Here is a 24,426-nt window from a genome sequence, read left to right as displayed (position 1 = left end):
TGGCCGACTGTGAATGGAGCGAGTGAGTAGGCTCAGGCATGGGAACACAGCTGGATTAGCTGGTCAGCTGTGCTTTTGTTTATAAAGCTTCAAAACTGCCTGCAGGTTTGTATTGTCTGGAACTGTCCAGAACCCAAGACGTCACCATAACTGTAGCACATACTGTAGCTTCAACCATGAAATGTGGGTTGAATAACACTGTATATGCCAGTAAATCTTGCTGTTTTTTCTACCAGTGTGGACTAACCGATGAGTTGCTATATTGCATAAGTACAGAAGAGTTTAAAAATGAATTTAGATTTGACATCCCACAGATGGGATCTTATATTCAGTGAAGGGCTGATATATGGTTAAGAAATCATCATGTTTATTACACAATTAATGCCTTTGTTATGTGCCATTCTAAAGAGGCAGATTCCTGGCACTAAAACATCCTAAAGGTGTTCCTTATATCCTCTTCACCTCCTGTGTACTTCCAGTGTTTTGCTGCTTGCTAGTGTGAGAGATATATTTGCGCTTTTATTGGCAAGTTAAGACAAGCTTTGCCTTAATGAGCATTAGGTTTCCTTTGAAAGCAGCTCAAATTAGCTGGGAAAGAGAGGGATGGAAATTGCTGAATGGACTTTACAGGCTCTTTAATTCACCCCCCATCACTGTGGTGCGTAATCGTGAAGTCTTTTTAGTTAAATAGCTCATGAATGATGCATTGGCAACTACACCAGTCAACTCTGAACTCGGGACTAATTGATGATTGCTCGCAAACAGATGTTGGCCCGGTTCGAGGCACGGTTGTTAGCAATTATTTGATAAACAACAGGCTAATATGCTAATTGCTACCAGCCATCAATGAGGTTACTCGGTGTGTTTACACTCCAGTTACAGTAAGACGCTCGAGTTCACCTGTACCCCCCTAGGGCCTGAGCATTCACCACCAACCCCCTGACTGCAAGGCAAACGTACACCTCTTCTCCGAAAAGGTCACCCGCTTTGCACAATACACCTTATTACCATGTTCAGTTAGCATAACATAATCAACTAGTTTTAGTGACTGTCCACATATGCACATGGACACAACAGTAAACAATGGATGCCTTGTGCACTTTTCTCTTGCTTAACAAGTGGATTTCCTCCCCACTGTTTTGGTTACAGCCTCCCTTCTGGAATGTTTTTACCGGGCCGCATTCCTCACTCTTGGCTCATGGCTTTCCATGTTGGCCCGTGTCTGGTGTGTTTTGAACGGCCGTGTCACACAGAGAAATAGACTTCGTCAGAAATAAATCAACACAGTGGCAGCAAACCATCCTTAAAGGGCATTACTCTCCCAGTCTCAAAGACACATCTGATGGTATAAAGATGCAGAGGTCCAGGCACAGCCAGGACCACAAACTCAAATAAACAGAAATGTCGCCATGGATGATGTGGCAGACAAATGTGTGATTGTATATAGTGCACATGCATGTCTGTGTGTTTGCTATACCTGTCAGGTGGGGGCCCCTGGAGTACCCTGACAAGAGCCATTAAAGTTTATAAGCGTGAGGCCCAGCTGTCAATCAAGCTGACAGGCTGCCCCCCCCTCCAACCCTACTCTGAAGTGAACCCCACGAAACCCCAGAGAACCCCTGACCCTGCTCTGACAGGGAGCTGGGTTAGTATGGGCTGGGCAGGGCTGAGCTAGGAATGGCTAGGGTTATGGTGAAAAGTTGGCAGCTGTTGCCTAAAGGGTCGGGGTTTTTTGACTGAAAGATTGATGGTTTGAGTCCCCATATTCTGGGAAATTGTTGGGATGGGAGTGATGAATAAGTACTGCTGTCTCGGGCAGAACCTCCTAAGTTCTCTAGATTTCCATAGCTGACATCTCTGAGCAGCTCCCAGGTGTGCTTGAGCGTAACTCTGATCTGGCATTCAGACCAAAAGTAGCCTTGCGTTTAAAAAAAACTGGTGTGATGGGGCTGTGTTGCTTCGCAATTGTGAAGTAAACAGTTGAATTACACTACTTTGAGCCCCCATTTCAATGTGCAGGCTAATTTCTATCTACAGGTTGATGTTGCTTTGCCAGACGCCTCTGGACTATTGTCTGTCTGAACGCAGCATTACACTCAAAAGTCCCTCTGGTTTTAATCACAGTTGAAATGGACAGTTCAGATGTGCGCTTCCAGTGGTTTACAGAAAAAGTGGATCATGCTATCCAAAACAACTGCTTTGTCATATGATATCAAACTGAATGCCTAAGCCATTGGAAACAGACTAATGGCTACCAGACAGGTGTCATTAGAGCACCATTGTTATCTGACCTGTCTTGTTTTGATCAATCCCACATGTTCTAGCAAGACTACTCATTGTGTGTACCAACATACAACCTTTTTTGTTAACAGACCAACAGGGCGATTCCTTGAGGGCTGATCGTATCTGTTGCAATGTGAAAAAATGAGGGTTTTAGTGATTGCATGGATAAACAATTGAACTATATAGCTAAGTCTCTGTACTCTGTACTTGAGCTGCTGCAACACCCGAATTTCCCCCATGGGGATCAATAAAGGAATATCTATCTATCTAAGTCCCGCCTACAGTGAAGACTGGATAATCATATCATAGCTTCAGCCAGCTTGGGCAAACTCCAACCAGTCAGCAAATCGTTTCAGCGTAAACTTTGTGTAATAGTGATACTCGTTACCTGGAAAGGTTGAATGGAGATATACGTTTCTCAAGCATTACGTTCTATGTAAAAACCTGTGGAGCTGCAGATTACATTAGCTAGCGTTAGCACTGATATGCTATTGCTAGCTACATTGAATAAAGACCTACTCGGCTTTACATAACTGTGTTGTTCCTTCATTTCATAGTATTCTGATGATGTGGTGGTTCATTTTAATACAGTTATCTGTAGCTTTTGCTTTTATCTTAATCTTTTCAACCCGTTTTTCACGGTTGAATCAGTTTGACATTCTGGATATATCCTTCAAACTCATATTGTAGACCCTTCTGTCTGCTTTTTTTTTTTTCCAAAAATGAGATTATATTTCTATAGGGAGTCCAGTTAGTGACGGTGTGGGCTCCATGGTCGCTCTGACAGCTTGATGGAGTGGCAGCGGGGGCGAGTCTTAGCCCCCGCTGAAAAATGCCACTCCACTGACATTTTTGTCAGTTGATTTGGATGAGAATGTCAGCCAAAGAGCAAATAACCCAATGTAAATATAAGTGTGTCTCTGTGCACACGCACTTCTGTCCGTTCCTCTATGCATTATGTAGCCTGTCGTGCCACAGCAGGATTAAAGTATCCCTCTCCCCAGACTGCCTCTTGCCTCCGCCCCCGCTGACCCCTCCCACACACTATTTGTTTTAATTAAAAGAAAACTTCCAGCCTTGGCCAAGCGAGACCTACCGACGATGGCTTTTTCCTTTTCTCTCTGGCGCTCTATTGCCAAATCTCTGGCCAAGCTGTTTTTCTTTTTTCTTTTTCCTCTATGTCTCTCTTTACATGTTTCTCAGTTGGTCCTTTATTCCGTTGGGGTTATGATTGAGCAGAAAAAAGGATGCTTGTCATCTGTGTTGGAATGTAGAGCTGAATGGGCCTGTTTGACAAAACGGGATGAGAAAGTGTCGTATGTGCAATCGGCCAAAGGGGAAATTGAATCATTCCGGGTTAGGGAATAGCCCTGTTTCCTGTGAATTGTGGCTTGGAGGGTTTCGTCGGCTTAGCTGTGCTCCCTGAGGTGTGTGTTTGTATGTGTTTGAGTGTGTGCATGAGTATGCATGTATGTATGTGTATGAACAAGTAGGTTTCCATGTGTATGCATCTGTACACGGCTAGTATGTGTCCTTAGAGTGGGACACAGCACAAAGCACACATTGTAGTCCGTGTCAAAGAGTAGCAAAGCTCTCTGTGAGTGGGAGGAGGCGTGGATCTGCATTTCTATTTTCTATTGTGTCAGCAGCTCGAACTCGCTCCCCACCTCTCCGAGTGATCCAACACCGGGCTGTGGTCCACATTTAAAAGTGATCCCTTAAACCAGGAGGGAACAGCATTAGTTCAAGTGAGGTTTCTGCTGTGATTTGAAACAGCGCTTCTGAACACCTGTCAGTCACATTCATAAAACACACATCCGGACATACTCACTATATTGAAAAGAAAGCCGATGATCCCAGCAGTAATAGGTACAGTGCCAAGCTGTCTACCCAGCAGAAGTTACATTTCAGCTTTAGTGTCTTAAATAATCTCAAAGACATGGCTAGTGGATACTGCAAATCTCTTTTGGTATAGAAAGGTAGAAAAAAATATTTTGATGTTATTATGCTTCTGCGCCAGTGACAGACATGTTTTCAGGTTGTCCCTCCGACCAGGATGGATTGTTTCAAATTTGGTGGTCAAAGGTCACTGTGACCTCACACAAAGGTCACTTAACCCAAAAGGTCACTTAACCCAAGAATTCATATGTTAATTGTCATGATTTCACACACGTCTGAGATGTTAAAATGATGAAGTTATGACATTTTGGACATGGACGTTAACTGCAACATGACAGAGGCATGCAACCACGAGGCAGTAAATCTAGTTCTTTCTTTGTTTCAGTTGGACCCCATTCCTGACGAGGTGCTGCAACAGAGACCGAACGCCAACGCTGTCCACTCTATGGAGAAAGTTCTTGAAATACAGGGTGAGTGAATTATTTTCATCTTTTTACAGCATCTATCTGATTTCATTCTATCTTATTTATCTTCTTGAACGGTGTATGATTTTAGGTTTGAAAAAAATGACTATTTTTCTATTTTGAGCATCTGTAGATATTATAATTGTTAATATTCTACATGCAAAATCTTTACAGTGTGCAAAGCATCTGTTGTAATTCAACTTTTACCCCTGTCCTGGTTGTTTGTAGGTAAGTACTGGCGGTCACTGCAGCGCTCCGCCTCCACACTCGGTTGCTCGTTGAGCGAAGCCCTTCAGCGTGAGGCAGAGGAGGCTGAGACCGTCTCCGCCATGGCCTCATTGTCCGTCGCCAACAAGCACGTTGGAAAGAGGTACACAATGTGATCTATGTTAAGTAGTTCTCAATACCCTTTTTGTACACTTAAAGGAATAGTTCAACATTTTCGTGAAATAAGCTTATTCACTTTCTTGCTGTGAGTTAGACAAGAAGATCAGTATCTCTCTCCTCGGAAGGAGATGATATCAATCTTCTCCTCTAACTCTTGACAAAAACGCTGAATGCCTAAGCCAATGGAAACAGACTAAATGGCTAGTCTGTTATTATCCAAAACATAAAACTGTTACAATAATAAGGCTCAGTTACTCATCAACTTCTTTTCCAGCTGCTTCAGATATTTTGGTGGATTTGACGGTGACACCCCATCACAATTACTGTGTACCTTTTAAGTGTTACATGTGTTGATTTAAGTGTCCAATCTTTGGACACACAGAGAAAATGTTTGTAGGCTCTCACTATCTTGGTTAGGCACTGAGGCTACTGTAATTTGGTTGTATGCTATTCTTTATTGTAGAATGTACAGTCCTAATGGTAGTCTTTGTTTATCATCGTTTCCCCAGGGCTGAAGAGGAACCCATGGAAGAAGAAGCTACCATGTAAAGAAACGTCATCTTCAGTCTTCATCTTTGACAGTGTCCTCACCCAGTCAGTGTCACTTTAAATGCCACTCCCGTGTCTCACCCGCTGCCACACCCAGATGGCAAGTTCTTACGCGTGAGAAGGAGCCGAGCTGACAAAAGTGGCGCTCTGAGAAACGGAACACTGAAGACGAGCGATGCATTCACTGATCAGCAGTGCACAGACTGATCAGCATACATGTGTTGCATTGTCTCTTCAAGACCTTGGACGCGAGAGGAACGACTCAACCATCCCATAATGACAACCTCGAGTGCCAGTGCTTTTAAAACACTAGACAAGATGGACTATTTTGAATGCCAGTCGGAAACGATCCGTCGTCATCTACTTTTCTTATTTTTCTGTTCTCTCTGCGCTTTATCGTCACCTTCATACTTTCATCAAAAACCCACCAGAGCTAATGTGATTGTGACTCTGCATCATGGAAGAATCATCCCTGCTCTTTGAATATATCTGGACGAATGGAACAAAGTGGTTGAATTTCTTTCAGTTTACCTAGATGGTTGAAGATTACAGATGAAAAAGGTCAGCAGGTGTTCTGATTCCACAATGAATGACAGTGAAAGACTGTGTGTTCGTGCCTTTTATTTTTTATTTTTTTTAAACCTGGTGGATTTTCTGTTGAACTCTACTGAAAGAGCTTTGCCTTAAAAAACAGGTTTTGGAACGAGACCTCCTCTCCCCGACCCCCTTAAACATTTCTATCCTGGCAAGACATTCAATGCCTGCATGTTGTTGGCACATAGACTGGAGTACCTTGGCATGCTTACCTATAATTCCCTCCAAGCAGCCTAGTGTCTCTCCATCTTTCCTTTATTTGCCCACATTAAAATAATCTTATTTTAGAATGTACAGTTCCCAGCCACAAGTTAGAGGTGGTTCAGTTGCAGATCGGTGAGGAATAGAGAAGAATAACTGTTAACTCATATGGGCCAATGTGTTGAACCAGCCCTCTCTTCAAGACAACTGTGTCTCTGTGGTAACAATGACAAAACCACCTGGGATATTCCAGAGAGGTTGTTCCAGGGCTGCATGGGCTCTCACAGCTGGTTTAACATCTTTAGTCCCTACACATCTGCTCCCCAAATGTCAAGTGCTATGAGGCAGGTGTGTGTACATCTGTTCATATACCGCGGAGCGAAAGCTGCTCTTTGTAAACATTCAAGTGCAGACGCATATTTTTATAGTTCTTTATTTTTGTATTAATCTACCATTTCGCTTGACCAGTGACCCAGCCAGTGGGATAAGCCCATGCATTATGAATGACAGTGCAACTTTGAATAGCACATGTAGCTCAGATTTTGGTCTGGATGCTGAATCCTCACGACATTTTATAAAATGTGTAAACTATATCAAATCTTTATTCCAATCAAAGTAGCTAGCAGCTCAAAAAGACACTAAATGTAGCGTCCAAGGCGCAAATTTGGTAACACTGATTACAAAACTCCAAAGACACTCCCCCAAAATGATCATGATGAACATCAACAATTGTCAGTACTCCAACAAGCAGCTTGTGGAAGACTCCGGACCTTTGACTTAAACTAAGTTGGCTATCAGAGCCCAACCCTGCTAGCCATACAGCACACCAGCCACCAACCGAGCCAGGGAAATAGCCATAATTACATGATCTTTTTTCCTTTTCAAAGACTTGTTTTTAATACAAGTTAATGCTGATAAAACTGTCCCAGTGTGCAGAAGTTGACTGTAACCACCTCTCCAACTTGTGTTTTTTCCCCTTGGCAACTACCTTCCCTCACCTTTGTTTCATCTACAAGCTAATCATGTTTAATGTATTTTGTTGGTGAACAGGAAACAGATTGCTGTGGTGTTTACTGTTGTTTACTGTACATAGGACATCGATCTCCTGAGTATTCCTGCCACACACGTTACTCAATGACTACTCTACTTTTGTTGATTCTTTTCTTTCATCTGTGTCATTTTTCCCCCCTGGCTTTGCTGCCCTTTCAGTGGACTCCAGTGTCTTCTTTTGTACATTTTTAATGTTTTGTTCCTCTTTCTCGCTGTCTCTCTGTTACATTGTAAAGCCGACTTACTTCACAACAGGTGAGGGTTCATATCCTGTTTTTAGCGGACATCACGTGACTTATGTTTTCTGGGTTCAGGGTTTTTGTGGGAGGGTGGGATACAAATGTTTCTACTTTGTATAATGATGGACAATTGTGTATTTACTGTCTGTTCATACTAGATTTATATATGAAAAGAAATGAGTATATTATATATATATATCTATACATAATGAAATACTATGATCTTGTTTTTGAAGTTGGTATTGAAAATTGACTTTTCATGGGCCTTCTATACAGTCGGCCCTTTTTAGGGTGCTACTGAAGGCTCCATTTACTGTCTTTGGTTACCGTTGGTTACGTGTTGAGTAGCATTTTACTGGTTGTTCTTTTGTCTTTCAACACTGATGACTAGTTTTTGGCTTTATCCATCCCGTTGGTACCATAACACTGTTACAGTAGGTGTGTCATTGCCCTCAGCCTCACATTCAGGCACATATTCTTATTATTCCATTTTTTTCTGGTTTTGTTTATGTGTGTAGATATATTATTTGTAGAAAGACACAGATTCTGGCCGCCAATTATAAAGTATTTTTAAGAAATGGGAGACTTAAATTCCAAATCTACATTTTACACATCTCGAAAGTGTCCAAAGGCCGTTTCTTCCTCTTTTCTCAAGGTTTACAAGTTCAACCTCCAATCAAAAAAGAAAAAAAGAAAAGAAAAATGGGTGTATTTGAATTGGAACATGGCCATGCTATCCCCCTACTTTAAATCACTCTAATGGGCCTCATGATGACTTCACATGATCATCACTTATTTCCTTATCTGGGCAAATGTCCTTACGTTTTAATTGAACTCAACATTTCTTTAACTTCATCTAGTTCATATGTGTCATGTCGTTCATCAGCTCAGTGATGCCTCTGAGTTTCAGGGCGGCCTGTTGTTTGGCACGTCCAAAAGATCACAGGTGTTCCGTCCCTGCAGCAGCCCACGTCTTTATGTCCTCTCAGAACACCAAAACGTCTCCTGTACAAGGACCAACATTTATAACAAGATCTACTCATGTCTTAAAGGAACATGTATAAGAAAAAAGTAGATATGATTATGATGCCATATGCTGACATTTTCTAAAATCTCAATCAGACTTGCAATTAAGTTACATTTCTAATTTTGACTGAATGTATCCAACCTTTACTGGCAAAGTGAGGCCACACCTCTCTGCTGAAGCACCTCTTATGTCACGTGTCCCTAAATCACCATTCTTTTCCATTGATTCTGCAGATGGCCACAGAGGTCAAAGTTCAGGCTATTTCATGCTTGTGTCATCTGCTATTTTGTAAAATGTTCAAGGAACAAAGGAAAAATGGATGTGAATCAGTGCTTGTAGTAAATGTTTGCCATAAAGTTGGTTTTCCACCGAGTACCTAAGAGATAACTATGGATTTTATAGAGGGGCATTATTGTGCATCACGTCTTTATTTAGTATAATCTAAAGTCATAGCCATATGAAAGGTACATGATTCTTCTGTACATTCCCTTTACATTACACACCTACACAAACATCACTTTCTCTTGTACTTTTTGTAATTTTGTCTCCAGGACTTTATTCACATTATTTTGATACTTCATGCTTACAAATGTGTTTATGGTTGGAATATGAAAATGCATATATTTATGCAATCCTGAATATCACCTTTACTTGGACACGCTGATATGTAAACACACTTGGTGAGGTGCTTTTTGGTAACCCAGCCCAGAACATTCCCAGAACCTTTGTGCAGCAGTGCCAGTCGTAGGGTTTCTACTGCTGAATGCTTTGTTTTTTTTAAACAGTAGCCAAAACTAGCACTGTCTGGACACTCTGGCCGTCTGGCTTCACTTTTAGTCTTAACACTATGTCCAGTAACAAAAAAAAACAGCAACATTCCATTTTGTTATAATTTCCATGTATTAAGAGGGGCCATATCTTTATCTTTTTTGTTTAACCTTTTTAGTCGGTCCAGTCAGGTCTGAGAACTGTCTGTTAATTTAGGTAGTCTGTTCTGTCTCCACTCCATTCCTCTTTTCTCTCTGCATGATCCGTTTGTCCGCATGCACTGCCCACCTACCTGTCTATCCGTCTGTCCCATACCACATATCAGCACAAGGGATCGAGCACTGAAGGACGTTAGTACTTTCACTGTATCCAAACTGTCTTATCTCTTTCATTGCTTTTTTTTGTTTGTTTCTGGTGGGGAGGAGTTTGGGTTCTTTCCATGTTGTGCTCTTACCTTTAGGATATGGAACCATGGAACCTGGAAGACCTTTGTTGAATATTTTACAAAAAAAGTAAAAAAAAAAAAAAAAAAAAAAAAAAACATTAAAAAGTATCTAGCACTTGTAACACAAACAATAGATTTTATTGTATTTATGTAGAAAAACAAATTGTTTTAGGGGGACGCTTTGTAAACTGCTACTACAGAATGGACAATGATTTATTTGTTTTATATATACCGGGCAAGATGTGACTTTGGTGGACTTTTTGGGAAGACATTTTTGTTCTTTGTCACATCTGGACTTATCAAAGGACTCCATCCAGGTGCCCAGTCGATGTTACGGTTGTCCATTCCACTAAATAAGCCAGTTACTGCTATGACCACTGTGGTTCAAAAACAAACAGTTCTAGGTTTACATATGTATAAAATGCTTATTCTCTTTTTTTTTATCAGTTTTGTTTTTGACTTGTTCCACCGTTGTTACAGAAATAGTACATTTTTCTCGGGAACCTTTGCTCTTACATGTTGTCTTTGACATCTACAGTATAAAGTATTGTTTTGGAAAAACTGAAATGTCTGGGTTTTTTTTTTTTTATATTAACAGAGTTGGTTTTTGATTGCAGAGAAAAGGCTTATTCACTGTCAGGCAAACATGTGTCTGACTTTAGACATGAAGGCAGGTGTGGACGCAGCAGAACTGACCAAAGATATATATTTTTTCTGCACGTTCTTCCTTGTCAAAACATGAAAGATACGTGACCCACAATGCACTTTGACTGCTGATAGGCTGGTTGGAGATTTGGATTTGTTATACTTGTAGCACCTAATGTAGGGTAGACCGGAGGCAAATCAAGGGTCAAAGCATCTCACATTGCACCAATCAGAAACAAGCAGAGCCATGAAACTCGTTATGCTATGGTCTATGAGGATCCCTCTCTGTCTGCAAGGACAAACTGACGTTGCATACAACCGCAAGGCGGTAATTCTAGTCCTTTCTCATAATTTAAAAAGTGTTTTTGTGTTCAATTTAAATGTCTAAGTATACCCTTTTCATCATTTTGTGGCATGGTCCAGAGGTTAAATATTTTGTTGTGGGGACCTAGATTCATTTTTCCACCAAGAGTCAATTTTGAGTGTTTACAGAATCTTCAGTGTCCATGAATCAGAAGATATGTTGAATATAAAACTGCCAGATTCCTGTTACAATCACCTCTGCATGCGGGGACTGATGTAACAGGGACTGATGTGACACTAACATTACTTGTAAAAAAAATTGAAGAGGTTTTTGAGTTCTGACATTAAAACCAAACATGTTACAGCTGCCTCCCGTAGCCTGAAACCATTAGCCTCAATCAGAAACGGGCTACAGAGGTCTGGTGAGCTTGCTTCTTTCAAACTCCACATCTCTAGATTTTTTTTTCTGTTCATTTTCAAATTTGAAGTCTACAGACCCAATTTACAAAATAACACCTGAGGCAATTTATCTTTGTGCAGCTCCATCTGGAGTTGCAAAGGGCTTTATTTATATATATATATATATATATTTTTGCATGCAGTAGTCCTCCCCAAGACCTGCAAACAGACCTTGATGTTTAAAATCGGTGGAGTTCTCCTTTAACTCCAGACGGAGGCAGCATTGCAGGAAAGGCAACCAGGGCCCCACAGTAGCTTTGACTGGGATTAGCCCCCCATTTGGAAAGGTCAAAGGTCTGAGCCGGTGTCCAAATAAACAGCAGTGAATCCCTGATGGTGGTGGAACTAACGCTAAGACAACAGTCCAAAGACAAACAAAACCAATCCCGCCTTGCCTCCCCTCAAATAAACACACATTCCTCTGCTTTCCTGTCAAACTCTGAATTTAGAGAGTGACAGTGTAAATACAACCACTGCCTCAGGCTTTGTACGCCGACACGATCTCTGTAAATCACGGAGGCTTGAGACACCATGCAGTGTCGGAGTGCAAACGAAAAAGGAGCTGATCTCTGCTTCCTTGAGTGAATAAGTTTAAACGGAGACATGAGGGACAATATTTACCATCATGCAGTTGCTGAAAAGAGCTCCGATTGCTCCCAGAAGTAAAAGAGGATGACGTTAAAGCCGGGAATGTGACCTCTTTATGGTTCCTGGGTGGCTGGGGATGCGCTAACGACCGCGCTCGTGACACGCAGACTGGCCGTCTCACCTTTTAGCTCACCGTAGGCGTCGACACATTCGTCATCTCTGCTATGTAGCGACACACAACTCCCTCGACCCCGTTGGTGAGGTCAGGTCGGAGGGAAGGTGGAATCCTGAACCCCCTTCCTGAAGGCCAGCCCACAAACAAGATGGCCGCTTCTCGCCCACAACAAAGGACTGAAATGTCAGTGAGGATTGAAATCTGGGAACCCCCCCCCCTATCTATTTTCCATCTCGTTACATTCTGGTGTGCGGCCGCTCTCATGCATGCTTTGCTCGTCTTCTAGCAGCGTCTGCCGTTGTCAGATAGCTCTGTCATTACCCGGCCACCCGTATGCGTAAAAAAAGACCTCATCCTCCCAGCTGTGCTCATCACCGCTCTTTTTAATTGCAGGTTTGACTAACTCGAAATGGCGATGAGGCTTTGGCCAGCTGCTCAGATGACAAATAAAACTAATTACAGACGAGAGTCATTAGAATCAGTTTGGGGTGATCCTCGAGGTGGCCCAGTCAAGTAAAGTCCACGAAAAACTATTGGACTAGGAAAACGCCTTGACAAGTTATTTTAAGTCTGTTTGTAGCTGACAAATTTTCAAACAAATTCTGTATTTAATCTTCCATTTCCCTTCACTTGATTTTATTCCAAGAATGGATTTGGTAACAGTGGAAATGTACGTTGGGGAGTCTGCGTCCATTTGCTGTTCTTTCCAGTGGATGTTCACCAGTCCGGTCGGCTCCTCTGATCCATAGTGTGTTTGAAGAGCTGTGCAGCGTTTGCTTGTCTTGCTACTGTATGTGTTTAGTCTGCTGCGTGCACGGACATCAAAAGGGCAGAGACACACAAGGCTGTTACAAACACCGAGGCTGGGGTCACCGTCAGCTCTGGGTGTCACGAGTACAAGCGTCAGTGCAAAGTTCACACACATGCGTCACAAAACAATTCTTCTGCTTTATCTTAAAGATGGAGGATGGAGCATAAAAAAAGAGAGTGTTCCTGTTGTGTTAATAATTATGGGCAACCTGTCACTTCTGTAAAAGGCCAGTTCACAACTGGAGAAAATAAACGACAAAGAGAAGAGAGGCTCTGACACTGAAATTCTCCTTCAGGCTAAGCTTTTTCTTTTGAAGAGAAGATGTGATTTTTTTATGCCAGTACGGTAAAACATAAGGAACACATTACAACTACAGATGGTATTCCTCTAAAACCGACATGACCCAAAGTGATCAAAATATCTTTTATTTGTGATTTTGTTTATATTTTAAGTATTATTTAGCTTTTCCTTTTTCTAATTTATACACATTTTAATTTCAGAGTTGAATAGATCCTGACATCAGGTCACTCAGGGTCCAACACAAGCTCTTTCATTTACTATATTAACTGCAGCCCGCCATGTGTATTGATGAATGCATTGCATGGTCTTCATCAGTGCATGGCATTTGTTCAGCTGTCATGGAGAGGAATTTGAGGAAGACAATGTGATTGGGTCAAAAGCTCCGGAATAAAGGAAAGTAAGTAGACCTTGAGTTGGAATTGTTTTATTAAAAAGGAAAAAAGTATTCTAATAGTTATGAAAGAAATACACATTTTAATAGGGACCTTCCTATCATTCTTTCACTTCTTTCTTTGCAGCCTTTAAGCCTTATAGCACCAGTGTTTGAATATTTTTTCATTAAAGATGAGGTTGCATGGTTTAGATCTGGCATAAAATCCCTTTAGCTGTTGGTAGATTGCTGTTGTTTGGTTTAAACCGTGCCACCAGGGGGTTCAACAAACAGGCCAATCCACTGTATGTAGCCATGTTTGAACAATGCATATCAATTGTAAGTGCAATCCCATTCTTTCCCACTACTCAGTCTTACGGTTACCTTGAGTAAATTGTTTAATTTGGATTGAATTAAATGTAAGTGAATTAACACTTCATCCTTAGAAGTTCTCACGTGAAAACAAAGGTGAGAAGGTAAGACTTGGCTCCTGAACTGGTGTGACCCACTGACCTCTACCGACCCTGACGCTCATCACTGGTGCTAATGAAGAGCAAAGGAGGAAGGGAATGTTGGCATGTCACCCCACAAGCCTCCCGTCTCCTCCACAGCCTGCAGACGCATCAGGTTTCACAGCTTGAGGTTAGAGGGACGCCGGAAATGTTAATGAATCTTGTATACAAATAGGGAAGAGACATCGACAGCAGCACGTCTAGGGAGACCGATAGGTGCTGCTCCGTAGCCCAGCCTAAAATGTTTCCTTGTTGAGATGATATCTTCCACCCTGCCCTTCATCTGAACTGGTTAAGAAAGCTGTAATTATGTTTGGCTAACATTGCTGACGCTAAAGTTAGAGATTTTCCGACTTTGTGGATACTGAGATGTAACAACCAGTGCTGACCCTCGCTTCAGTCTACAGCATGCACTTCTTAGCTAGCCACCCTGCTGTAAAAGCACCAGACAAAGCTAGTGGAGAGAGACAGGGAGGAAGATGAAGGCTGATTTATGCAGGAATGGAACAGATGACGGACACAGAGAATGAAGCAGTTTATATAATGTTGTCCACAGCAGACGGTCTACACTTTGTGCGTGTGTGTCAGATGAGACCAGATGGACAGGAGACAATGCCAGAAGAGAAGATGTGCTGTGAGGCTCGGAGCCAAGGGCAGAGCTAAAGAATAATGCCGTACAGACACATTCCCATGCAAAGTCTCCCAAACCTGCTCAGCTACAGGTTATATATTCAAATTGTAGGTCTGATAGCACTCGTTATCGATTGTTTGTCCAGACACTATTGTTGGATGTATTTTTTTTTTGATTCTTTTTTTAACACAACCCAGACCTCATATCAATTCAAACTACAAATGAACAACAAAAACCTTTATGTTTTAGACAGTTTTTCATGGAAGACACCCATCATACCATACAAAACTGCACTAACATTATTTTATTTTTTTATAATGCCAGTCACATTACGGATAGTAATAAAATGACAGGATGCCACAACCTTTTTTTTTTTTTTTCTTCTTTCTGAACGGCACCACAGACTTGTTATCTCCATCACTTAGGAAGGAAAATATCCCACTAATAATAGGCTGCTTTTACACTTAATTTCCTGTCTCTTTTCCAGAGTCCAGGGTCCACAAGAAAAACACGATGAGCGAGGGGGCGATAACACTTTTTTGGAGGCAAGAGGATGACATCTACATCGGCATTCAGCCATTTAAATGAAGAAGATTCAGAAGTGAGCATCAAAGGACTGGGAAATGAAGGAAATTGTGGAATCTTCCTTGGATCAAGTTGGTTCCTTGGAGTTTCCCTCTTTTGACAGACTGAAACACCAGAAGAAGAGAGGGGTCAAGCAGTTCTCTTCAGGATGCTTTAACATGTATGAGGACGCAGTTTGAGAGCCTCGGACTGTTTTAAAAAGGCAATGTCATTTTGTTTTCACAACATGTAAAGCCTCTCCAAGTTTGTTATCCGGCTGTTAGCCAAGGTCTTGACTGAGAGAAGGTGACTGGACGCGATTGATTTAAATCCTCATCCTATCAGGTTGTTTTTTTTTCATTGCTTCTCTTTCCCATCAGCATGAGATTGAATCTGGATCTGACAGTATTCAGATGTGAATGGATAGAATAATGTGCGCCCACCTTGTCCACAGAGATGAAGATGAAGGGGAAAAAAGAGCACTGGCCCTAAGGCGTGATGATATTGCATAGGGGCCCTCTAGAGCTGGATCAAAGTCTTAGGGACCCCGATTATATGATGAGATGAAGGAAAGGCAGAGTGGAGCTGAAGAAAAAGTCCAGAACCACTGAGGATTTCTGTTTCATCCAGGCAGCCTTGACGGCCGAGGCTCTGCCAAGTTCCTCTGAGAGGCGTCTCGCTCTCGGACCCACTATGTTAGGTTTTGTCCGTTAAGCAACTGCATCAGAATTGCTCTATTAGTTTAGCCGTCTGTCTGCACACACCAATGCCAACACAGACCACTTTTTCTTATACCATTACCATGAAGTAAGTAAAAACTATCATGCCTAATAAGTTTACTATAAACGCAGCACCTGTTTCTGCATGTAAAACAGCAACGATATAAGGATCAGAAAATGTATTAACTAACCGAACATGTGCAAAACAAAATCTATTACAACAATTTCAGAAGATATAACATTATTTCTTTTTTTTTTTTTTTTTATTCTTAATAAATAATCTGTATCCAGGACAAGCACGATTAAAATGAATGACGGTGATCCTTAAATGCACCTCATTTGATCTATTAAACCAAGTGATCAAGAAAGAGAGAGATCAATATTTAAGTCTGAGTCATGCTTCATATATGGCCGTGGCAGCTGAGACAGCTGACTTTCAGCTGCCCACACACACACCCACACACACACACACACACACACACACACACACACACACACACACACACACACACACACAGGAAGTTGAAAGTGGTATAAGGCTAACCTTATATTTTATTTTTTATTTTTTACTGAACCAGACGCACACAGAATACTGTTTGAGGCACACAGAGTGTAAACCTTCACTTTATTCCCTTTTTACTGCAAATTAAAGTTTTGTAGCTTTTTCCGTCTGATTTTACGGGAAACATCTGGATCTCTTGCACCGCTGGAGCGGTGGCCCCCGGGTGATTCTGTGCTGCTCAGCTGTGAGGGCCCGGGATAATGAGCAGGTTTCAGACGGGCCCCTACGGATAAGCCGGTGTAGGTAGGAAGGGCTCTCCAACAGCATCCGAGACCACCGTGCCAAACGTCGGGACTAGGGCATCTTTGACATGTCATTATGAAAGACGTTTCAGATTGTGATTCTACAGAGAAGGAGTGTATAATCCAGCATGTGTGAATTCACCCAGCTTTACCAGTGTGCTGTGCTGCAAGGACTAAAAGCATGCAGTCCTCCTTCAGGGAGGACCATGTCACACCTGAACCAGCAAAATTAGAATTCGTTACGGAGATCCCAGTGTCACATAAATCACTCAATTTTAAAAAATCATGGCCTTGAAATGAATACAGCTGATTTTCCTTTTGTGTGCCTCCTTTAGCCACACCAATCTTATTTAACCATCTTATTTAGCAATAACATTGGCAATAATAAGCAAGGGACACATGACTTGCTCTCAGCTCATCATCCAAGTGAATCCCGTCAGAGAAGGGAGGAGAGAGTGTTAGTGTGTGTGTGTGTGTTAACTCTAATAAATAAAGTGGGTTTGGTGCGGCAGCAGCAGGAGTAGAAAGCCACTGTGCTCGCAGGTGTTTCCCCTTCAAACCACACTGGCCTTGAGAGAGTCAGACATACTAGCAATACCATGAATACTATTTCTCCAAACGTTCAGGCTTTTTTCAGGACATTTTATAGCATCATCATCATCGTAATGCTATATGTAGAATTTATCATCCCCTGAGCACTTTTCTTTTGTAAAGCAGTTTCCCAACTGGGAAATGTCTGACTGGCATTTCCTGGCTCGTTTCCATCAAAGATCCAAATGTAGATTCACTGCAGTTGAAGTGAAAGTTTAGTGTTTGTTTTGTTGGTGATAAAACGATTAAGCTGTTTAAAAGTGCCATTTGAAAGTCAAGATTTCAACGATGCAAACGTTGAGCTGAAACAGCAACAGAGAGTCAGCCTACCATTTACACCAGCAGGCCCTGTGTTAACAATGAGGCCCTTTCAGTGTTTCGATTGCATCTAACTATGTCTGGGAATCGGAGATGTAAACAATTTGAATGCTTTAAGAGTGAGCGGGAGAGAGTCAAAGGAATTTATTCAGTCGTCTCTCCTATTTCCTGGCTTTTTTTGGTAAATTATTATTATTTTAAAGCTGCAGGCTGAGAGTTATTGTCCTTATCTGCGGTTGTTGGGGCTCCCCTGCTCGTTAAAGAGCCCAAAGGCATCACCATTTCAATGATTACTCGTTATTCAAGCGGACAAGCATTTTATATGGCTGAGTTTGAAACTGGCTCGAATTTCCTCCACTGTTAATGAAGCTGTATCTTTTATGGCCCTTTTTCTTTTTTTTTTAAGTCTGTGTTTTCTTTCCATAACAAGAGGAAAAGGGGGGGGGGGAAAGGGGGAGATTCTCACACCCAGAAGTCAAAAAAAAAAAGTGTTGTTATGCTGTTGGTCTTTTCTTGCCCACTAATCTAGCAGCCATGACCTGAACAAGCGAAACACTTTGTTTTATGCTGCTCTAAATAATTATTTTTTTCATTTTCATCTGGTTGGATGAACTATACATGCTTTTATGTTATAGATTAAAATCTACAGAAGGAATAAAAAAATGAACCCTATTTCGTTCAAAAATATGTGTTTTAATAAATAAGCAAAAGGAAAAGAAATGTACATTGGACGGAGTTTGGAGACTTGCTAAAGAAAGTCAGTGAAACATATCCATGCAGCAAAAGACTCTAAATTGCATTGGTCCCTTTACAGGCTACAGGCGTACTTACACAGGTATGTACAATATGCATTCATCTATATATATTTATACTTTGGTTTAAAGTCTTTGAAAAAACAAAATATATATATTTCCTTCTGAAAACAATTAAAGGATGGCTTTGGTTGAAATACAGGCCGATGTTGGCTCTAACATCTTTGGCCTATACACATTGCAGGTCTGTCTTTTCCCCTCCTCTCTCTGCCACAAATAGCTCCAGACAGTCAGAAGCAGTGTGATGAATCTGCATCCACACACACACACACACACACACACACACACACACACACACACACACACACACACACACACACACTCCCCAAGAGTTTGTAGTCGTGGGTCACATTACGTCTCTCCGCCAGGCCTTTGAGGTCGATGGGTTCTTCAATAATCCCTTTGGTCTTCATACTTTGTAGAAGTAAACAGTCTGTGATGGAGGAAGAGATACATATAAAAATCATTATTGAATTGCAAACTAACTGGATGCATGACATATATTGATTTGGCCTTTTTTTGTGCTAAAATGTATGACATATTTTTGTTTTCCATTCACTGGCTCTCCTAGCTCGTGGGAAGTCATTAATGAATCAATGATTAGCCATTGAGCTGAGTAAAACCACTTGTTGACTGAAAAGCAGGAAAATAGTGTATTTTAAATGTAGCTCTCCAGCTGCAGTTAAATACAGAGAAAATAAAAACACACAGTTTCTCTGGCTTTTAGTTTAAAACACCTGAGTAAATTCACGCATTTGCATTTCACCGTTGATTAGTGGACAATCCTGAAACAGTAAAATCTAATTCCTCAGAGCAACATTGAGCCCAGAGTCATAGAAAATAACTACATCAATTTGGTCATGAATGAATTGTAATATTACTTTATTCATGTTTATGAATAATATCCACATGTGTTATTCATTTTTTCCGTTTAAATCCTAGCAGCCAAATAAATAACAGTTATTCCTAAAGAGCAGAGAACTCCACATATTTCGAGAAAGAAAAAGAGAGTTTATAACATTGTTATAAAGGCTTCAATGTTTGTTATTTTCTTTTTAAAAAAAAACCAACCTTTTAATTTACTGTGCTTACACAAATAACTGTAATGAAGCTTGTTCTTATCCCCCACGGCATCAGGGTTGGTTTACAAGACAACAAAGCCCCGCTGATGGGCGGTCTGCTAACTACATGTCAGGCCCATGAGAAATAAACAAACCCTGCTCCTATATTATTCTAACCCAACGTGCCATTTAGTGTCACCAGCCTTAAACTACATTCCCAACCTGTGCTTTTATTTTGTGATAACTTTGTTATAAATGTCAATTAAATGACTATATCAGCTCCAACTGACTTAAAAACACAAGCACGGTTTTGGTCGTTTTGTAACAATTTCGTAGATAGTCAGTGCTGCTTGACTTTGCTTCATCTTTCACTTCTGTTACCAAATGTCGATTTTTTTTTTTTTCCCCCTCTATAATCCCACCAGCGAGAAGGTGAAAGCAAACTCCGAGAAAAGTTTGCTCTCAGCTGTCAAGGGTGGACTGTCATGACATGAGCGAACCGGGCTGCAAATCAGATTTTCGGTGATTTTTAATTTTTTTTATTGACTTGCACTGGCTTGAGCTTTCATGTCCAACCGAGCTGCCCATTCCTGCGGTCTCCGCACAGGAAAGCACTCTATTGTGGATATAAATTACCCGCGGTGGCACTTACAGCTGCGTTCTGGTGCAAGCCTAGGACTTTATTTGTTTTGCCATAACTCATAATTAAATGCTGTTAACAAGGTCTGAAGAAATCACAACTGGCTGATTTAATGGTGAAAAAATACAGACTTGTTGTCCTTTTTGGTCAGCGAGGAAATAGGCCTAATCTCGATTCTGCAAGGCACGTGGAAATTATCCAAAACTATTATTTGTATTAATTCGCCCAGTTCCCTTCGCCTGACCCTTTTCTCAAAATAAATATGCTCCTTATTCCACATTCTGAACTGAATTTAAGCGTTGGGTTTGACTGTTTGCTTGAATTGACCAACAAGTAATCTGATGGACCGGTCGTCTGTGGTTCGACCTGGCCTTGGAGAGATGCTGAGGCCTCGGTGTGAACACTGTCACACTCACACAGGCGTGCTTTAGAACGTGTCAATTCAATGTTTTTTGGCGCACAGCTGATGCGCACGACCGTTTTGGTAATTATTTCAACATCTGGGTAAATTTCACAGTATAGGTTGATAACCCTTAAATGGCCAGGAAGAAGACATCATATGCACATCATAATAATATAATATATAATATATATTTTTCCATATCAGTAATTCTCCTAGGAATATCCTTATTCATTCATCATTTGTACAAAGTTTCAGTATTTCTGTACAGGTGCTATTAGTGATGAGGTGTTGTTGTCCTCGGTCTGTGGTACCCACCGCTTTGGCATTGTGATTGAAGGTCTCTCTGGGCTGCTAGTGAGATGCTGACATTGACCAAGCGCCCTCCATCCTCCACACCGAGAACGCGTAACTGAGTCTCTCGTGCGCGACGTAGCTGCAGCTGGACATCTTGTTGTCCATCTCGTCGCTCTGCAGCACCTGACAGAGGAAGTCGATGTACCTGGAGGCGAGCTTCAGCGTCTGTATCTTGCTGAGTTTGTCCGAGGGCAGCGTGGGGATGATTTTACGCAGCGACGAAAAGGCCTCGTTCAGAGACTGGGTCCGTTGGCGCTCCCGCACGTTGGCCAGGACCCGCTGGTTCTGCAGCTCCTCGTACGACTGGTTGCTGCTCGGACTCGGCTTCTTGACCCTCTTCACCGGACCCGGGCTGCTGCCGCCGCTGCTGTCCTCGCTGGACTTCTTGCTCTGCCTCCTCTTCGCCGTGAAGCGCTTCTGCTGCCTGTCCAGCTCCTCCTCGCTGGTCACCAGACTATCCACAGGGGAGACCGGAGAACTGGAGCCCTCTTCCATTTCTTTCTTGAAGAAATGCAGAGATAGAGCAGAAAACACGCTGTCCACCTTTGAAGCCGTGGTTTACAAAAAAGAAAAAGAAAAAAAAAATGGTGTAGATATCCGTAAAGATGAGGGTGGATAATGTCAAGATGCCTCGCTCTCTGCTCCTCTCTCCTCGGAATAAACTGGTGTCAAACTTGAAGTTGGCACGCTTCTCCTCACGCAGGAAGTTTTTTCCTTAAATTCTTTTGGAAACGTTATCCCGGTTTTCAGATGCTAAATAGTTTTGAGAGTGGAAGGGGAGGGGTCTGGAGGGCGGAGGAGGAGCCAGTGCGCGTCCTGTGTCTGCTGGGATGGGACTGAAACAAGGCGCTTATTTACTGTTCGTTTGATTTTTTTTCCTATTTGCGCACGAACAGCCCCATTATAAAAGAAGATTTGCTTTTATTTAATTATTCAGACCACAATTAATTAAAATTGTGAATGAAATTATTACATATAGTCAGGGGCGCCGAAAAGGGGGGGTAAAGGAGACGGATTCTAGGGGCCCATGATGGAGGGGGGCCCAGAGAGGCCCCTAATGATGATGAAATTATAATACAGAAAAAATAATGACACTAAGTTATTAACTAACATATAATCACACATGTTTTATATTCTTCCCCTACTGTACATGTCAACTGTCATGCTGTTCTTCTTTCACAAATATGGTAATGATAGTCAAAAATACCATTAAAATGCATAATTGTATGTAAAATAGCATCAAAAATTTTTGCCGCTGTGTTGGGGGCCCTGTAAAGATTCTTTTCATGGGGCCCAAAATCCCTAGCGGCGCCCCTGCATATAGTCCTCTTTTAGTCATTTCTTAGAATAAATATTTTATTCCTCTTGAATTATTTCTCGATCTTCTTAAATATTTGCATCAGACTATTATTACATTTTTATACAATTTTAGATAATATATTAATATTATTCCCTCAAACAAAATATCTCTATGAAGGGCCTTTTATTTCTGGTCAAACCGTCCGTATTCATTAAATACTACGTCTCCTGTGCGCTCAGGGCGATTTACGCACACAATTCTTCGGAGTTGTGGAAATCTATCTGCCTGATCTTTAATCGAATCAAAGCCGTATGCTCTCACAGTTCCTATAATGTGGAAGTCAAACAGGAAGGAGGCTTAAACTAACCGAGGAGCTCTCCGGTTTCTGCGGATACCTCCAGTGGACGGTTCTCTCCATGCGTTTTGTCAGCGGTCCACCTCTTCATCTGTCATGTCATGTTTCCCCTTCACACAGCGGCGCACAGGTGGCTCACATTATAGAGCTGAATGTATCCACTGCCAAAATGCAGAGTTTGTCCAAAATCAGCTGACTGACCTCGAGAGGTTTCTGTGGTTCTATATTGTTGTGGCTTTCTTGACTATGGAAAGTATTCTTTTGCTCCCAAAAATAATGCAATTTCACCAGTCATTTTTTGCAAGATGTTTCTTGATATCAAATTTACTTTTCTTGACACTAGAATTAAATGTTTAATTGTGTCTTATTATTAAAACTATATTTATATATTTTACAACATCCTTTGTCCCAGGATGTCTTATGTGTATTTGTGTTTTTGGGCTAAACTAAATAAATTAAATTGAATTGAATTATTTAATAAATGAATTCTGCTTGTTCCAACAATTCATCTCTTTAACCTATTTGTGCATTGGGCTATTTCACCCAAAAAACAAACAAAAAAATGGATGATATTACTGAAATAATTAAGGAAACAAGGCTTCATCTGTTAATGTGAGTCTAATTGCACTTAATAATTGCCTCTTACTAGGAAGCAATTTTGCTAATTCACACTGTAGCGATCACTTTGGTTCACCAAGAGTATCAGAAAATAATCAAACTGCGTGTATCTTTAGTGCATGTGCTGTGTGTGCTCTACCCGTCCGGGGAGACTGGTTGCTGTAAATGGGGCAGAACTTGAACGTTGCACAACCTTGTTTAAACCCATGAGTGCTCGCTTGGTACTGGGACATATCCTCGTTTCCCCTTGAAAGCTCCCCTGGCCTTAAGGAGACCCGGGTCTGCTTTGTGTTTGGGGTTCCCCTGATAATGGTGACTGTCACTATACTTTTACTCAGTGCCAGGGCTCTTTATTCAGACCTGGATGGCTCAGGTCTAAAGTGTGTTTAAATTGTGCTGGTTTACCTCTTTATAAAGCAGGTATAATGTTTGTCACATGAAAATATGAAAGTAATGCTCAAATAAGTGCAGCGTGTTGGATGAAAGGACTAACATGCACATGTGGGAGAACGCACACAATCACACACACTTTCCTTCATTTTGCCCTGTGACCTCTTGCTCCCTGGCTCAGCTGCAGGAGGCCTCTGTGCCCAGGGGAGAAGGTTCTGAGTCGCAGAGTGAGAGACTGATCCTGCACAGTGTCTGTGAGGTATGGGTTCTGCATGTACACAAGGGGGAAAAAAGAGCGAGAGGGGGCCCCCGTCCAGAACTTTTCCATCCACTGTATAACAGTCTGGGCAATGATAAGCTAGCACGTATTCAAAGAGGAAAGCAACAAATGATGAGGAAGACAGTTCCTCCAGTCTCAAACTGATTAGAATTCATTCCCGATCATATTCCACTGCAAAATATAATGGGAAAAACTGTGGGACAGCTCAAGCGTGATCATTTAACATAGATTCTTCTATAACTGGCACTAGCAGCATACACACTTTTTGTCATTTAACTCTGTTTATGGTGCTGGATTATACATTAAAACAGTATTCTGAACTTCTCACTTAGTGTAGTGGTTTTCAACCAGTGATCACCCAGGGCTCCTTGAGGGAGTTCAAAAGGGCCTACCAGAAAAACGGTGAGTAGTTTATTTTTCTTTTGAGCAAAGGAATATTTTAATATACATGTGATTAGACCCCGTTGTGACATCATATATCTCAAGGGGGTGGTTAAGCAGTAAGTAGAGTAGGAAA

The 24,426-nt window shown here is 41.5% G+C and overlaps 2 protein-coding genes across 4 annotated transcripts in view; one reads left to right on the top strand and one right to left on the bottom strand.

The window, feature by feature from the left end:
• hdac4 (histone deacetylase 4) overlaps window positions 1–7,730 on the top strand; it is a 119,646-nt gene extending 111,916 nt beyond the window's left edge. For all 3 annotated transcript variants that reach the window (XM_054614738.1, XM_054614737.1, XM_054614739.1), the window contains 3 exons: window positions 4,568–4,652; window positions 4,875–5,016; window positions 5,543–7,730. In XM_054614738.1, the coding sequence (XP_054470713.1) occupies window positions 4,568–4,652; window positions 4,875–5,016; window positions 5,543–5,582 (267 nt within the window). In that variant the 3' untranslated portion in view covers window positions 5,583–7,730. The remainder of the gene's footprint in view (window positions 1–4,567; window positions 4,653–4,874; window positions 5,017–5,542) is intronic.
• An 11,155-nt stretch (window positions 7,731–18,885) lies between these two features.
• twist2 lies at window positions 18,886–21,467 on the bottom strand. The gene is made up of 2 exons (XM_054615651.1): window positions 20,928–21,467; window positions 18,886–18,941 (listed from the first exon to the last, which is right to left on the bottom strand). The coding sequence occupies exon 1, from the start codon at window positions 21,459–21,461 to the stop codon at window positions 20,964–20,966; it is 498 nt and encodes a 165-aa protein (XP_054471626.1). The 5' UTR covers window positions 21,462–21,467; the 3' UTR covers window positions 18,886–18,941; window positions 20,928–20,963.
• Window positions 21,468–24,426: the final 2,959 nt, after the last annotated feature.

Source organism: Anoplopoma fimbria, chromosome 16 (assembly GCF_027596085.1).
Source record: "Anoplopoma fimbria isolate UVic2021 breed Golden Eagle Sablefish chromosome 16, Afim_UVic_2022, whole genome shotgun sequence".
Classification (NCBI taxonomy): Eukaryota; Metazoa; Chordata; class Actinopteri; order Perciformes; family Anoplopomatidae; genus Anoplopoma; species Anoplopoma fimbria.
Note: the sequence above shows the minus strand (reverse complement) of the source record. Positions and strands in the feature narration are given on the sequence as shown.